Below are 16,910 nucleotides of genomic sequence, written 5' to 3'. Positions count from 1 at the left end.
TCTGAGTGTCTGTACAGAAGTGTAGGTGTGTCTGAAGTGTAGGTGTGTCTGTCTGTCTGAGTGTCTGTACAGAAGTGTAGGTGTGTCTGTCTGAGTGTCTGTACATAAGTGTAGGTGTGTTTATCTGAATGTTTGTGTATGCATTTAGGTGTGTTTACATCATACATGTGTGTGTTAAAGGCATAGTTGCCAGGACATGTACTTTATTCCTCTTGCTTGAGTGTACACCACTACCACCATGCCGGCTGGCCAGCACAGGGCTCCTCACAGACACCCTCGCGCACACAAAGCTACTCTCACTTCCTCCCCAGTACACCAGCCACCCATACGTATCACATACGTATGTTAACAGGGTGTACATGTCTGTGTAGATGTGTGTAGATGTGTGTATGTGTGTAAGTGTGTACGTGTGTACATGTATACTCACGGTCATCTTTAGGAATGGTGTCTAGGATTCCCTGGAACCAGGAGTCTCGAGCCTGAAACAACGAGGCTGACATCAGAGAGGTCATGTCAGTGTTGACCAGATCACCCTATTGTGTTGTGAAACTCGAGGTAGTTGATCTGTAGATACATTTCAGTTGTGCACTATTTCAGCTACATAAAGGCGGTTTGTAGATAATCACAGGTCACGCGTGGATAATATGAACAATAGAGCAGAATTCAAACTGTCGGGGTCAGATTGAGATCAGGGTGTCGTCAGTGTAGGGGGAGGTTGAAGTCAGGGTGGGGTTAATGTGGGTTGAGGTTGAGATGGGGTAGGGTGAGGTCAGACTGCAGTGACACTGAGGTCAGCGTAGGTCAAGGTTGGGTCATGATCAAGGTTGACTAACCTGAAGGAACTTGATGCGGAGTTCAGCCTCCGTGAAGACGTCCATCCTGCGCAGGAAGCCGATGACGAGAAGACACGCTGGCAGCTGTAGGTTGGTCCGCAGCTGGTGGATCAGCTGGTTCAACATCAGCTGTGTCGAGGTCTTCACCTCCTCCACGATGCTCTGGGGGGACAAGTGGGTTAGACATTGAACTGGTCGGCCATATTTGTGCCAAGGTTGTCGGCGATTATCACCATATGACACAAAAACATCCGAGGCAAAAGTAGTCAAGTTTTCTTACATGGTCATTGATTGGTGTATCTATAAATAGCATCCTATGGCAAAATTCGCTTACAAACACATTCATAACGGCGACCAAGAGAGGCCGTAATACATCCAGCCGACTAGTATGGCTAGTCCGAAGTAAGATTGTGAATTATTTATTTAACACTTGACTGCTCGAGTGAATTGATGAACGGTGCTAATCACCATGATGACTGGGATGGCGGCATGCTTCTTCTCGAGGCGCCGTACATGAGCTGCCAGCTCCAGGGCCTCCTCGTAGTAGCCGTTCCTGACACACGTGTCCATCAACTGGGGCATCTCTAGCACCTCAAGCAGCTGTGTGTGTCGTTGCAAGGTCAGTGTGTTCATTCGCCGACTGAAAGGATAATATGGAAGGATAATATGTAATTTTTATGATAAAATTAATATTTTATACTTATCCTGACTCATACCATGATAAATAACATATTTAGAAACACATTCACGGCAGAATTTGTGCTATATATCCCAAAAAATACTTGAAGTTATAAGCCGCGAAGGGACCCTAAAGTGTCCGCCCAACCGTCCGCTTGGGCGATAGAGGAGAGAGTGAAGAGCAAGGCATGGCGAGGTCACGTGCCGGTTTTGGCAGGAGAAGGGTGGTAATTCAGGGTGAGTGATTGTACGTTCGCTTCAAGGGAATTGAAGGGATTCAAGTTTCCACTTGACTGTTCTGAAGAGAGGATGAGAAAGCAAATAAGCATGAGTCAGGATAAGGAAAAATATTTAAGTTGGATTTTACCGGTATACTGATCCAGGTTCGATTGGTCCTTATTGGAAAAGAATCCGGATATTAATTGGGCCCTGTCGGTACTTTGATCCAGGTGACTGAAGTCGACCAAAGCACATGGCTCATGTCACTGTGTTGATTGACTCTTTTAGAGGTACAAGCGACCAAAAATGGTTGTAAGTAGTCAATGAGTATTATACACATTGACAAACACTTTTGATAGGGTCAGAAAGTGTTAAGTTTAGTATATCTATGTTTAAGTTTTGAAAAGCATCAGTTTTGTCATGTCAATCACATGGATTTGTGTATCATATTTTCGTTACACAGAGAGATAAATTGAAATGCATGTGAGCAGCCAAAAAAATTATTTAGCATTCAAAACTCATCCGGTGGATCTAAAAAATTGTTTGTTTTATTTATACAGCTTGAACCGTGAAGTACAATCCTACGCTGCTACGCTTTGTAAAGTGTGTCTGCAGACAATGTAAAACAATAAAACAAGTTCAAGATAAAGGTCTGTCTACGTTTTAGCCTGGAAAAGTGTCACTGCAGGTTTATCATGTTCAATAGTGGACTGCAAACACACAAACATGATACCAGTGTCACTGCAAGGTCTACATACTCATACACTAAATGTAGCAGAGTGTGGAGTCATCTCATAGATGACATCCTTACTTTGTCAGTGGTCATGTGGACAAGGTGTCTGACACACATCTTTTAAAGGTCACATGCAACGTAAAACACAACTTTGCAGATTCTGATACCTTTCGGTATGGACTTACCGAAACAAATCATCAAAAATGCAAATTCAACTTATAAAGTTGAAACATAACGCGAGGAAAAAACCCCGCGCAAAATCGTAGTTCAAACGATTCACTAACTTTCCCCAGCGCTTGGGGAAATTGAAGTGGTTTCAACAGCTGGGCTGCGCTCATAGCACATGAGCAGTGAAATAGGTTCGCAGGACTTGGAAGCGGGTTGTCCGGTGAATATTCGGTGAAGGCTTTGGTGTGAGCTATTTTTCTAATGTTTTGTTGATATTTCACAGGCACAAGCTTTTTATATATGTTATTACAGTAGATTACCGATTTAACTGTTTATATAATTTCATTTGTCTATTTCACCACATGTTCTTCTTACCGAGTCACTTTCTCAGTTCGATACTTAAAAGCAGTGCTATTATTTAGCGGCGACAGAATTTCTAACTGTGTTATAGATATGTCGTTGTCACAGACAAAACTCAATGTCTGTTTTATTGACACCTATGTGTCTGCCTGCCTGCCTGCTAATGACAATATTCAATACACATTTTCGATCACTGACCACATGCAAATTGAACACCTATCAGGCTATACACCATAAACAAAACGCATTGATTTATGGCCCGAGTTCTGTCTCTGTCACATTATGTAATTAAACAGACAGGCAAGTGTGATACTTGTACACATGACATGTTATGATGTCTGTTGATTGCAAAATGTTATACACAAAAAATGAGCATGTATTTACAAAACCCAACACCTCTATATATACACACACAATGAGCCGTGAGGGCATCTGCAAATGAACCAGCCGTTACACTTGAGTGCACACCCACCCGCTCTGACTGGGTTCGGTATCCCGGCTGCTTTGTTTCTTGGGAAGTAAACCCAAGTACAAAATATTGCACTTTTGATTTGCGATTGTACGCTTATAATTTTGTTTTTATGATTTTTCATAACCAGCAATGTATATTATATGTCATGAATAAGTGATAATTGTGTTTGAATTATCTTTGATATTTTGGTTGCATGTGACCTTTAACATAGTGGTCATGTGGACTAAGACTTTGTATCGGAAGGTACGTGGTTCGAATCCCAGATGCGACCCGGAACTTTAAACAAACCAACATAACTGAGGTGTTAGAGACTTGTACCTGGAGCTGATCTCCTGGGCCTTCTTCACGACATTCTGACATTCGTCAGAGAAGGGAGGTAACTTTGTCAGCAAGTTGTCCACATGCTTCTCTATAATCTGGAACTGAGAGAATAAATCAAATAAATATATATGAAGTACAATGAAGCCAAACATATGTTTACTGAATGTATACCTTTGGCAACATACGTACACAGAACCTCTACTTCAGACAACCATATGTACTATATGTACACTTTAGGCAAATATATCCATCAGCAGACCAACATGGTGGTACGTACATCAGCAGACTAACATGGTGGTACGTACATCAGCAGACTAACATGGTTGTACGTACATCAGCAGACTAACATGGTGGTACGTACATCAGCAGACTAACATGGTGGTACGTACATCTTCAAAGATCTCCTTGGAGCAGTCCGCTGTGTGGATGAAGGTTGTGTAGTTGTGGAAGGCGAGGTCTTGTGTCTCGGACAGGATCTGGGACTTCTCCTCCGCAAGTCTGTCCGGCTCTCGACTGAGACGCTCCACACCACATGAGCTGAGCTCAACCAGATACTGCACGAAGTCTGGGTTGTCTTGCCAACTGTCTGCAACACAAGTCAACACTCAGTGAAGCCTGTTTTATCATGTTTATAGGCAACAATGTGTGTTAAACATGGTTTAATCTTAAACCAGAAAATGTAGATAACCAGGCAATTCTATCATGAAATCACTGCTGTCAGTATAATTGTTCGCCTGTGACAGGGCAGCACATTTAATAACTGAAATAATAGTGGTTAAATAAAACATGTAAGCCTTTACCATTTCATTATCTGATTAAGTTAAACTCAAGTCCGTTAAAATCACAGATCTATTTGTGCAATTATAAATAGATAATGGCTTGATTTTACAAAGGCTCAGGGTTCCTTGTCAGTGGTGTACTAACTGACTATTCTATAATTCAGAGTGCACAATTCTACAATGGATATTGCGTTGGTGCTTGATCTGAAAACGCGGAAAGGAGATAACGTCCCCTTACAATACTCCAAAAACTTTAGGCAAATCGTAGAAGAGGCCTGCTAAAATGTGAATGAAGCTCCACAGCTGCCATGTATGGCTATACCCTGTGCACGTTCGCTGAGAACGTCTGCGGCATTGAAATGACACAATCATCACATCAGACGACAGAGGTTCAAGTTGGGACGCGAATGTACGCACTCAGAAATACTCTCGAGGGGGTAGTTTGTCTTGCAGTCTTTGCAAGTGTGAACTAGTGTTAGGATTCAGTCATGACAACACGACAAAGAGTGACATTGCTACCTGGAAATGCATCCTTGAAAATAGATGTCAGAATGTTTTCGTCTTCCACGTCGAGAGTCGCCATTTTGAAACAGCATACTACTATCTCCACGACTACTTTTGTAGCAAATGTCCATGTTACCTTATTTTGATAAAAAAAAAAAAATCCAAAGCGAATAGATAGTTGAAACTTGATTATGAATCAGATACTATACATATTATACAGTAGTAATGACTGAGAACGTTGGACGAAAAAAGAAAATCTTCCTGTGAGAAATAAGTGAAAATGGTCATGCACAGCACCAGAGACCATATGGTCTCTGACAGCACTCAGCAAGCTATTTTTTTCAGTTCATAATGTTGATAAAGGTAATGTTACAACTGACACAAATCCCGTTATTTTTTAAATCAACATTAAATCAACATTTTGCACTTTCAAAGAGAGCGTTTCCACTCATTATAATGATTCCTCTACCATGTAGGATACCTAAGTGATAATTTTAATATACACCCGGAAAGAAGTTAAGCAACCCCGGTAATTTTAACAAAGTTGTTTCAGCTAACATCAGTATACACACAGAGCGCTGGTAACTGTGCATTATTTGATGTCATGCCTTTTTTAATCAAAAATATAACATGATTTGTGGTGTTTTCCTTAATCAGGATAATATCGAAAAATGTATGATTTAACACCACGCAACGTGACACGCCCTTGAAGAGATGTGGTGTCAGAGGTCAGTTCACAAATTCAGTATCGTGTGTGTCCACCATTGGCGTTGATGCAGGCTTGACAACGACGACGCATAGACGACACTAAGCTTGGGGAATGTCGTACGATATGTCTGAACCAACGTCGTCACGACATGGCTGAAATATTGCCGATGTGACGTTAAATATTAACTCACTCACTGAACCAACGCTTTTCCTAGTTCAGCCTAACGTCAATCACACTCCGGCACAGCGATGACTTAACATAACATCACTGCCACAGGCTAATTTGCATATCACGTGACCGGACTTTTCTCTTGTTTGTAATCAAACGCGCATATTCATAATAAGAAGAGACTGGACTCACGAAAGCTTTTCGGCGCTCTCTTCATAATGTTTTACATTGTTACATATATATTCTTCCACAACTGCGACAGTAAGGTCTATGGCAGTACATATTTAGATACCAAACTGGCTGCATCGTTTGCTCTCCATCAGCTACGAATCGTATTTCTATGTGAAAGGTTTCTTCCTGCGGGATGTGCTAAATGGCAATAACTCATTATTACATCAAAACGTTTTGATTCATAAAGTTTTGTAGCTTCTCTTATTTTTTTTTATTTGTATCAACTGGCCACGAAACTGAACCAAGATAAATTGTTGATATCCATGATTGTTATTATTCAGAGATAACTTGTTATAACCACAATAAATATGTATTATGCACAAATGTGAACGTTCACATGTATTATGGAGCAGCATTAATATAAGCCATTTAGCCTTGTTTGCCAATCCTTTTCTTTCTTCTTGAATAGAATAAAATATGTTTAAACAGCACGTGGAGCCGTACAACCTATGTAAACAAAGGATCGCTACGCAAATCGAAATAGTGTCACATGTTTTAGGATATTTTCTCAATGAAACTAAACCATTCTATCAAAGATGTTTAATTAGTTGTGTACATGTATACTCGTCAAAAATAAAAGAGTTGAGAAATATGTAAATTATATTGAATGGACGTGCAAGATGTGACGAATCGTCACATTTTTCTGGCCTGTGGCAGAGATACTATGCTGGCTTGCCGTAGGAGAGGGGACGTCAATGGCTGGATCTGGGCTTGACGTAAACGTCTCTCCATTTCATCCCAAGCTTGCTCGATAGTAGACTGGTCCGGAGAAACAGCTGGCCAGGGGAGTACCGGAATGTTCTGCTGTCTCAGGAAATCTGTCACAACACGAGCGACATGTGGACGGGCATTACCTTGCTGAAGCGTGATGATGAGATGTGATGCCTCCTGACCGGAACTGTCCGTTGTTTAGTGGTTACAACGCCCGCCCGGAAAGCGGAAGGTCGCAGGTTCGATCCCCGGCCCCGTGGTGTTTCAGAAGGGAGACGGTGATTTCGTAGACTGAACCAGTTCGTAGACGCGGTGAATTCATAGCCCAGACTGGTTCGTAGACGGTGATTTCGTAGACGTGTATTAATAATTGACTAATAGTATATATTAAGTATATTAAGTTTGATTATTACTTAGATTGTGTAGAACGAAGTTGTTATGCTTTGTTTTCAGTGATACGAAACTAAGGGCAGCTAAGGACAAGAAAAGTGTGATTGAAGAGTGAACGAATATTTTCCCGTATCTTGCCTAGACTTGTTTACATGTATTTGTATTTGTATATGTAGGGTTTGTGTTGTATTTTTTGTTTTCAGTGATACGAATATATTGTTACTGTGTGACTTTGTCGGCGGATCAGACAAAATTAGTCTACTCATCATAATTTCCCGACTGTTTTCATTGTTGTGGGTGGATTAACAGGTTTCACTGAGTTGTTGTGAATGTGGATTAACAGGTTTCACTGAGTTGTTGTGAATAATAATTAGGAAGTGGTGAGTTGTTTTGAATGCGAAATACTGTGTGTAGGAGATGTAAGTGTTTTCTTAATAAGTGTTTTCTGCTACTTTTCTGCTGGTCTGCGTAGTTGAATGTTGAATGACGATACTTACCTAATACATATCTTTTAAATTTACACAACTGAATTTACGAACCAGTCTGGTCTACGAATTCACCTACAGCCTTTCAGAACATGTTGTTGCAAATGGTGGTCGTCGAGTGTACCTCAGTGGGGTCCTGTCTTTATGATCTCACGTCACACTTGGTCGTCCTTCAATCCATTGGTTTCCCTGTATGGTTCAAACCAAGCCACTGACAACTGTGTAGCGTACTCTCATTTCCCAACCAGTGGCTGTTTGCTGTCCTAGCATTCACCCGCTTCCATAAACGACAGTCAAGATTCAAGGATCCAGTTTATCGTTTATTGAAGCGGGTGAACGCTAGGACAGCATAGTAAGAACTTTTGTGAAGTATTCAAGGGAGATCCTGGCCAACGGACATCAGTCATCGTCATGGGAGATTCTCAGGGGGATCAACACCAATCTGACCAAGCGGACCCGGGAAAGAGACAAAGGACATTAACGGAAAGGGGACAGGAATATTTTCATTCTTGTTGCACTAGATTTGAAACTAAAATTGATAAGCTGATTGCACGGTTTGAAAAATGCAAAACATGCAGTACAAATCAGGCATTTCATTACAAAAATCAGCATAACACTCCATACCCACCTTTTTCATTCCTTGTCAAATTTATTCATGATATGAGTAAGGTAAAGAATGATCCCAGTTTCATGTATGTCACAAACGTGTCTTCCAGGTCTTCTGTAGCTGACAGTACAAAGGTGTCGACGAGAAAGACTGACGTCTCGCAACAGCCATCCGCTAGCAGACAGGATGAAAGCAATGCAGCCAAGTGCCCTTACCATTCAACGGGACATTCCTTGAATCAGCGTCGTGCATTCAGAAACAGTACGTACGAAGAGCGTAAGGAATTTCTCAAGAACAAAGGTTATTGCTTCAGATGAAGTTCAACCAGTTCTCACATAGCTAAAGGATGTAAGGACAATGTTTCATGTACTTTATGTAACAGCAAGAGACACCCAACATTTTTACACATGGACAAACAGCAGTTGACTTCAACCAGGCAGGCACAGAACTCAACAGATCATGGCGGGGAGGAAAGAAGTTCTTCAGAGGCTATACCATCCCAATGTACACAGGTATGTGGAAACAAACGCGGAGGAAAATCATGTGCAAAGATCATACCTGTCAAGGTTTACTCCAAATCAAGACCAGAACTTTCAGTTAATCTATATACTATGTTTGATGATCAGAGCAACGTATCTTTTGGTAATTCAGAACTCTTTGACAGTCTTTGCTAAAGTGGAAGGAGGTTTCCATACACCATTACATCATGTTCAGGTATTTCTGACTCAAGTGGAAGACGCGCTAGTGATCTTGTGATAGAATCTCTGGATGGCAGCTGTCAGCTTGACATTCCCCATCTCATAGAGTGTAACCAGGTACCCAATGTGCAGGATGAAATTCCTACACCTGAAGTGGCTAAGTACCATATAACCATCTCCGTGACATATCAGATTGTATTGCTCCTCTGGACGCGGACATAACCTGCCGATATTTGATGTTTACCATCCAAAGAAACACGGACAAATCCGAGCAGTGTTTGATTCTCCAGCTACTCTACAAGGAATATCTCTCAACAATGTCCTGCTTCAGGGACCAAATTTAACCAACAGTCTTCTTGGCGTTCTACTTCGTTTCAGGAAAGAATAGGTTGCTTTCATGGCGGACATCGAAAGTATGTTCCATTGCTTTCTTGTGAAAGAAAATCATCGTAATTATCTCCGATTCTTCTGGTTTGAAGAAAATGATCCCACCAAGAACCTGACAGAATAAAGAATGCGAGTACATGTCTTTGGAAATAGTCCATCCCCAGCAGTTGCGACTTACGGTCTTCGGAAGGCAGCCAGAGACGGAGAAGAAACTTTTGGGCAAGACGCAAAACTATTTGTAGAGAGAGACTTTTATGTGGATGATTGATTGAAATCATGTTCATCAACTGAAGAGGCAGTTAGCCTACTCAAACAAACACAGAAATCACTTAGTGAGAATGGTAACTTGAGACTTCACAAGATTGTTTCAAACAGCACTGAATTGATGCAATCATTTCCTTATACAGACTTGTCAAAGGATTTCAAAGATTTAAATCTGTTAGAAGATTCTCTCCCTTTACAGAGAAGCCTTGGTATGCTTTGGAACCTGGGAAGTGATGACTTCACTTTCAAAGTCTCACAAGAGGAGAAGCCTCATACGAGACGTGGTATGTTATCAACTGTTAATAGCATATTTGATCCAATGGGATTTATTGCTCCTGTCTCAGTGCATGGAAAACTACTACTTCGCAATGCAATGGTTGGATAGTCAAGCTGGGATGAACCTCTAGATCAACAACTTGAACAGTTCTCTCCAGCAACTTCAGGACCTTGAGATTCCAAGAATGTTTGTTCCCACCTCCTATGACCTCTCCAGTAGAAAGGAAGTACTGGTTTATTGTGACGCTTCAGAGCAAGCCATAGCAGCAGTTTCGTACCTTCGTGTCACAGATAACACTGGACAGTCACATACAGGTTTCATACACGGGAAAGCTAAAGCAGAAATTTCCTGTCAGATAAACAATCAGGCATTACACTTAATCTCGCGGGTACGTACATGTGGGACAGTGGGTTATCAGATTACTTTAAAGTCTGCTAAACAGACAAAGCTAATGCCCTTTTCCATGATGATGCTGTCAGCCAGTTCGTAAGTCATATACTGGATGCAGCCAAATACATGAAACGACCTGCAGTCAGATGCCAGCTGTTAAGACGCCAGCCTACAAACGACGCGAGGAAGGCGCTTAGGAAATTTAGACTTACACGAAACGACAATAGAAAGAATCACGCAGAAAGTATAAGAGCAAAACAAGAGACCTCCGATTGAAAAAAATTAAGCACTTTCATTCAACATTCTGGTAAATTTTGGAGGGAGAAAAAGAAAGATAAGGGAAACACTTATAAGAATTTTATCATCAGAAGACGAATATGTCCATGTAAAATTAGCCCAGTTTTTAACACATTCGCTGTCGTTAAGAAAGAGTGATTTCTCCTGTCAACTAATTTCACAATGTTATGATGCTTTCCACTATTTACAAAGTCCATACTTTGCCTGTCATTATAACACTATGTATACAATAAACCAGCTTGATCTTGACATGCTCCACCGGGTGTGTTTGGGAGACACAACTTGAACAAAGGTCTTTTAGCCGTCAACCTATTAAGGGGTACTTTACCTGTTTCCAGGTTGGTTAAAACACATAAGTACAAAATGTTATTTTTTTCACATTACTATACTGGACAAAAATAGTTACGGATATATGAAAATTTGGAAATTATGAATAATGATCTATTTATTCATTGACACACTGATAAAATATCAATCATAAAAATACCAATATCCCTAACTTATTTTGTCCAGTATATTTGCAGTGTTAACACTATTATACGCACGCACACACCACGTGTTCCCTGCCCAATCATATCATGTACTAAGTGAAGCTAAACCGTGTAACTCAGAGATTAGACTATAGTTGTTGGCACAGTGTATGACTCATACTGTGTATACAATGAACTGTCATTAAACCAAACAAAACCCTAAATATATAGTTGTAGTATAACAAAATATTGTTGATTAAAATAACTTACAGAAATATAGTTTAATTCATATGGAAATACGAAACAGCTGTGACAGTGTTGTCAGAATGTTTGCAATTAGTGAGATGTTTCATTTTAAATGCATGGCGACTGGGCAATTGTGATGGAAATGATATTAAAACAAGTGACACCCTGGCTGATTTCTAGTTTATTTATAGTTTCAGTTTTGAAGTTAACAGGAAACAGTGATCCGACATGTTCTCCTGTCCACGTGGAGAGGTTGTATTGCCGTCACGGCCACCGTAGGAGGTGACGCTCGGCCACCGTAGGAGGTGACGCTCGGCCACCGTAGGAGGTCACGCTCGGCAACCGAAGGAGGTCACGCTCGGCAACCGTAGGAGGTCACGCTCGGCCACCGTAGGAGGTCACGCTTGTTATTTACACCCTCAGTTCCAACAGTTTTGTCAGTGTGATGCACACGCTAGGGGTCCTTCAACGCTATCTACATTCTTTTACAATAAAATGATATGCTGCAATCCCCATTCCATGGTCTGTGTTGTTACTGGGATGATAGTATGAAGTATTGACACCACAGTTGGAACTGATATACATAAAGGCAAGAATTTATGGATGCAAGCTTTTTTATGTTGAGGAACACGACGTTTCGGAACATATTCTCAGTCCTACGTATCCCAATTGTGTAGATCGATGCTCATGTTGTTGATCACTGGATTGTCTGGTCCAGCCTCGATTATTTACAGCCCGCCGCCACAGCTGCAATATTGTTGAGTGCGGCGTAAAACAACAACCAAACCCATCACTCCTTCATCAGGTGAAGTATGATGGGGTGAGGAAGTAAGGATATACTCTGAAACGTCGTGTCCCTCAAAATAGCGAAGTTGACTTCCATAAATTCTTGCCTTTATAAAATATAAGTATGTTTAAGTTTATCAAATTGTTAAAATGTGAAAACAGTTTTGAAGTATTTAAACGGGCGAAGTGTATTTATCATATCTTAAATGAAAGAAACAAAAATTTGGTGAATCGTTTACACATATTCTCACTCTTGGGCAATAATAATAATAATGATATGATCGTTGTCTATATGCGTAACTCGCCATGATCACCGACTAATATTCAATTGATCTAAACTGTATTGGTCTTTGACCTAATAAAAATCTTGTCTTGTCTTAACAACCCATACACTTCTTCCATTGTGAGATTCAATTTTAATTGTGTCAAGTTTTTTAAGTTGGTTGAGTGTACATAGATTGATTGCTCCTCGTTAACTCCACCGTGGACATCATGAACTTCGTTGTCTCGCGTACGATCTCAGCTGACCAGTGAGGTATGACACGTGTGTGAAAAACCTGGACAAAACAACAACCACGTTAGATGAAAGACGGACACGTGTTTTAACATCCCGCACCCGTGTATATATACTCGGCACATAAAGAAACTGCGCATACAAAAATTTAAAATCTAAATTTATCAAACCTGTGTAGACCCATAAGGATTTAAACTCAGAGATTAGTGACATGTATTCAACATGCATGCACGTGCCACGTTCCGTGACGTCAGTGGGTTCGTCCTTGAGACGTGCAATACGTTGTTGCACGTGCATTCCGGGAAAGAGAAACAGAGCAAATGAATGCCACACAATACTGTCACTTTGGAAAGCTCAACCCCTGCCCTTGCCATCGTTCAAAAAATTAAACGGCTATTGAAACGCATAGCATGCCAAGGCTCACGTCTGCACAACGTCATGAGGCCATTGGGATGTTCCGTGGGGGAATGTCTCAACGACAAGTGGCTGCACATTTCCACTGCCACCGGAACACCATTTCTGCACTGGTGAGACGCTACCAGAACACAAATGACGTAATCGATCGGCCACGTTCTGGACGTCCACGTGTAACAACACCAAGACAGGACAGATGGATAAGGGTGACCCATCTTCGCCACAGGTTTCAGGCTGCAGTGATGACTGCCCGAACCATCCCAGGACTTCGCCGTATCCACCCCAACACAGTTCGACAACGTTTACGTCATCGCGGGATCAGACCACGACGTCCCGCCATACGGCCTATCCTGACACAACGTCATCGACAAGCTCGCCGAATGTGGTGCCGAAATCATGTCCGCAGACCCTTGTTTTGGTGGAGAAATGTTGTTTTTACAGATGAGTCCAGGTTTAACATTTCCCATAGTGATGGACGTCAACGTGCCTATAGACGCGTGGGAGAACGTTATGCACAGGCCTGTGTCTTGGAGAAGAATCGCTTTGGTGGTGGTTCCGTGATGATTTGGGGTGGAATAACAGCACACCAAAGAACTCCTTTGGTGATTGTTCAGGGCAACCTAACTGGTGTGGGCTACAGGGATCAGATTCTTCGACCTGTGGCAATTCCTTTTCTGCAACGTCATGGCCCTGGGTTAACATTCCAACAGGACAATGCCCGCCCTCATACGGCAAGGGTTGCTATGGATTTCTTGCAACACCACAACGTTGACTTACTACCTTGGCCTGCAAATTCACCGGATCTCTCCCTGATAGAGCATGTTTGGGACGAGATGGATCGACGTCTATGCCGTCTTCCTCATCCGCCAGAAAACGTCCATTACCTTGCAACTGAACTTGAGATAATCTGGCGTGACATCCCACAAGCCTTCCTTGCACGTTTGATAGGCTCTATGCGTCGTCGATGCACTGCTGTTCTCAGTGCCGATGGTGGACATACCCGTTATTGAGCTTGTGACATGGTCGTTTGACCCCTGTCCCGCTTGTGGACTCGTGGCGTCATTGTGATTGAATTTTCAATTGAAATTCTCCCGACTTGTTATGGTCTCATGATCCCTCCATTAAAGTTTATATGTACCTTTGACATTGTTATCGTACTTTTCAACTGGGATAATATTTTGACAATGCACAGTTTCTTTATGTGGCTAGTATATATTTCCATACGTTATATAACGTCATACTCGCCCCTCACGGGAATTCGGTTAAACGCTGTGTATTGACACGACAAGGAGGTAACAGGGGATGTGTATGGTGAGGTGGGGTGAGGTGAGGTGAGGTGAGGTGAGGTGAAATTGGGTTTAACGCTGTGTATTGACACGACAAGGAGGTAACGGGATGTGTATGGTGAGGTGGGGTGAGGTGAAATTGGGTTAAACGCTGTGTATTGACACAAGGAGGTAACAGGGGATGTGTATGGTGAGGTGGGGTGAGGTGAGGTGAGGTGAGGTGAGGTGAGGTGAGGTGAAATTGGGTTTAACGCTGTGTATTGACACGACAAGGAGGTAACAGGGGATGTGTATGGTGAGGTGGGGTGAGGTGAGGTGAGGTGAAATTGGGTTAAACGCTGTGTATTGACACGACAAGGAGGTAACAGGGGATGTGTATGGTGAGGTGGGGTGAGGTGAGGTGAGGTGAGGTGGAGGGTGAGGTGAGGTGAGGTGAGGTGAAATTGGGTTTAACGCTGTTTATTGACACGACAAGGAGGTAACAGGGGATGTGTATGGTGAGGTGGGGTGAGGTGAGGTGAGGTGAGGTGAAATTGGGTTAAACGCTGTGTATTGACACGACAAGGAGGTAACAGGGGATGTGTATGGTGAGGTGGGGTGAGGTGAGGTGAGGTGAGGTGAAATTGGGTTTAACGCTGTGTATTGACACGACAAGGAGGTAACAGGGGATGTGTATGGTGAGGTGAGGTGAGGTGAGGTGAGGTGAAATTGGGTTTAACGTCGTACTTGAGAATATTTCGCTCATATGACGACGTGCAAGCGTGTGTATTAGTCTGTCTCACAGTCCCTGAACAACATTATTTTCCCTACTGCCTAACCCCCTCTGCAGTGCTAAAGCCCTAAATAAAGCAAGTCTAGATTTCCTCAGGTTCTGAATCTCTGGTCTCCCTAGGGCTCCTTTTCAATATAAATGATCGTTAGGATGAGAAAGTCACAATAACTCGGTGCGCCTAGTGGCTGCAAGAGTTGTATACTCCCAAGGGAGTTGAGATTGATAATGCGATGTGCCGTTGAGATTGACATCCAGTGATCGAGGGAAAAAATACCAGCGCCTTGAGCATGCACTAGTGCGTGGATATGTGCGCTATATAAATATCCTGTAATAATAATAATAATAATAATAAAATGGGCTTGTTTGTTACTATCCAAATTATATACATTCAGAGACTAAGCCTTAGTCTAGCGTGTGTATGTGCGGCTGCTTGTACTAGCCCAGACTGAAACTAGCTCACTGAGATGACATGCCACAGTGAAGCATGAATACCCCACTCAGACACATTATACTGACTCCGAGTCGACCAGTCCTTGTTGTACCCATTAATACCGGATGTGTATGGTACTAAATGGGAGTAACTGGGTCATGTGATGTGTTTGATAGGCATTCAAGAAGTTGGGTGTCAAATATAAAGCATACAACGTGATGGATGACAACTTATTGTTTATTGCATAGACTTTAGCTGGATACCGATGTAAGAATTTAAATCGAAATGTCGCCCTATGGATTAAACAATAGTTGTCATCCATAACGTTATATTCTTCATCTTTAATTCATATGTTGCTTCCGACATTTTATACAGATATGGTAATTGTCCCATTTACTGTTCATTCCGCCACAGCTGTTAAAAAGATAAACACGACCTTGTGGTGTTGTAGTTGGAAATAATAAATATATACATTTATACGTCTGTTCATCTTGGAATAACAACAGATTGTCACTGTTTATGTTAGTAATTTGTCATTTCACGGCTTTTAGATAAAAAAATATGTTGTTAGGTATATTGTGAAAGGGAAGCTCGCTCACAAAGGGACGTAACTCTAGACGACAGTGATCATATGACAACAATCTTCGACAAAACAGTGACAAATCACTTTTCTCTTTTGCCGCTAGTTCGACTACAGTGGACAGGGATAATTGGTCAGTCCGATATATTTGACCCGCGTCATGTCGCTCGGTAAAACACCCGAACACGAACCGCTGATTGACGACGAGTTCGCACTGAGTTCTTGGGATCGGGAACGTCAAAAGCGGAAACTGAGGTGAGTTGAACCTACTGCGTGAAAACAGCTGACCCCGTTGTTGTGATGTCGGGGTCTGACAAAACTATTTTGGTATTTTATTTGTTTCTTTCAGTTAGATTCTATGTCAGATTGACCGGGTTACTTGAGGGCAAACTTCTGCCTACCACCAGACACCATATAATAATCTATTATATCGATATATGGTCTCTGCTTAAACTTGAACACCTTTAACATTACGAATACATCGTAATACCCTTTGACGTAATTTGTGAAATTTTGTTGTAAAACACGGAAAGAGTTCCTTCCGTTCCCCCAACCCTAAACCTAACCCTAACGTAAATTTTGGACTTTTAGTCATTTTGTGAGTTCTCTAGTAATTGTTGTGTTAAGTTTTGTTAATAATTTTAGTATCCTTGTGTATTCGGTTTTCGGTCATGTAAGGATTGTCGACCAACGTAACATTAAGTGCATAAATAAATCGATAATAAGCAAAC

The 16,910-nt window shown here is 41.8% G+C and overlaps 1 protein-coding gene and 1 long non-coding RNA gene across 3 annotated transcripts in view; one reads left to right on the top strand and one right to left on the bottom strand.

The window, feature by feature from the left end:
• LOC124265663 (conserved oligomeric Golgi complex subunit 8-like) overlaps positions 1–5,188 on the bottom strand; it is a 21,045-nt gene extending 15,857 nt beyond the window's left edge. For both annotated transcript variants that reach the window (XM_046700466.1, XM_046700474.1), the window contains exons 1-6: positions 5,083–5,188; positions 4,174–4,370; positions 3,782–3,885; positions 1,302–1,473; positions 834–995; positions 428–479 (exon numbers count right to left, since the gene is read on the bottom strand). In XM_046700466.1, coding sequence (XP_046556422.1) covers positions 428–479; positions 834–995; positions 1,302–1,473; positions 3,782–3,885; positions 4,174–4,370; positions 5,083–5,146 — 751 coding nt within the window. In that variant the 5' untranslated portion in view covers positions 5,147–5,188. The remainder of the gene's footprint in view (positions 1–427; positions 480–833; positions 996–1,301; positions 1,474–3,781; positions 3,886–4,173; positions 4,371–5,082) is intronic.
• The window catches only part of LOC124265681, a 21,717-nt gene extending 4,807 nt beyond the window's left edge, over positions 1–16,910 (top strand). Inside the window, exons 2-4 of the long non-coding RNA XR_006895504.1 lie at positions 1,748–1,752; positions 11,424–11,430; positions 16,825–16,910. This is a non-coding gene — a long non-coding RNA (uncharacterized LOC124265681). The remainder of the gene's footprint in view (positions 1–1,747; positions 1,753–11,423; positions 11,431–16,824) is intronic.

This window comes from Haliotis rubra, unplaced genomic scaffold, assembly GCF_003918875.1.
Source record: "Haliotis rubra isolate DU_JTF1 unplaced genomic scaffold, ASM391887v1 Scf1215, whole genome shotgun sequence".
Lineage (NCBI taxonomy): Eukaryota > Metazoa > Mollusca > Gastropoda > Lepetellida > Haliotidae > Haliotis > Haliotis rubra.
Note: the sequence above shows the minus strand (reverse complement) of the source record. Positions and strands in the feature narration are given on the sequence as shown.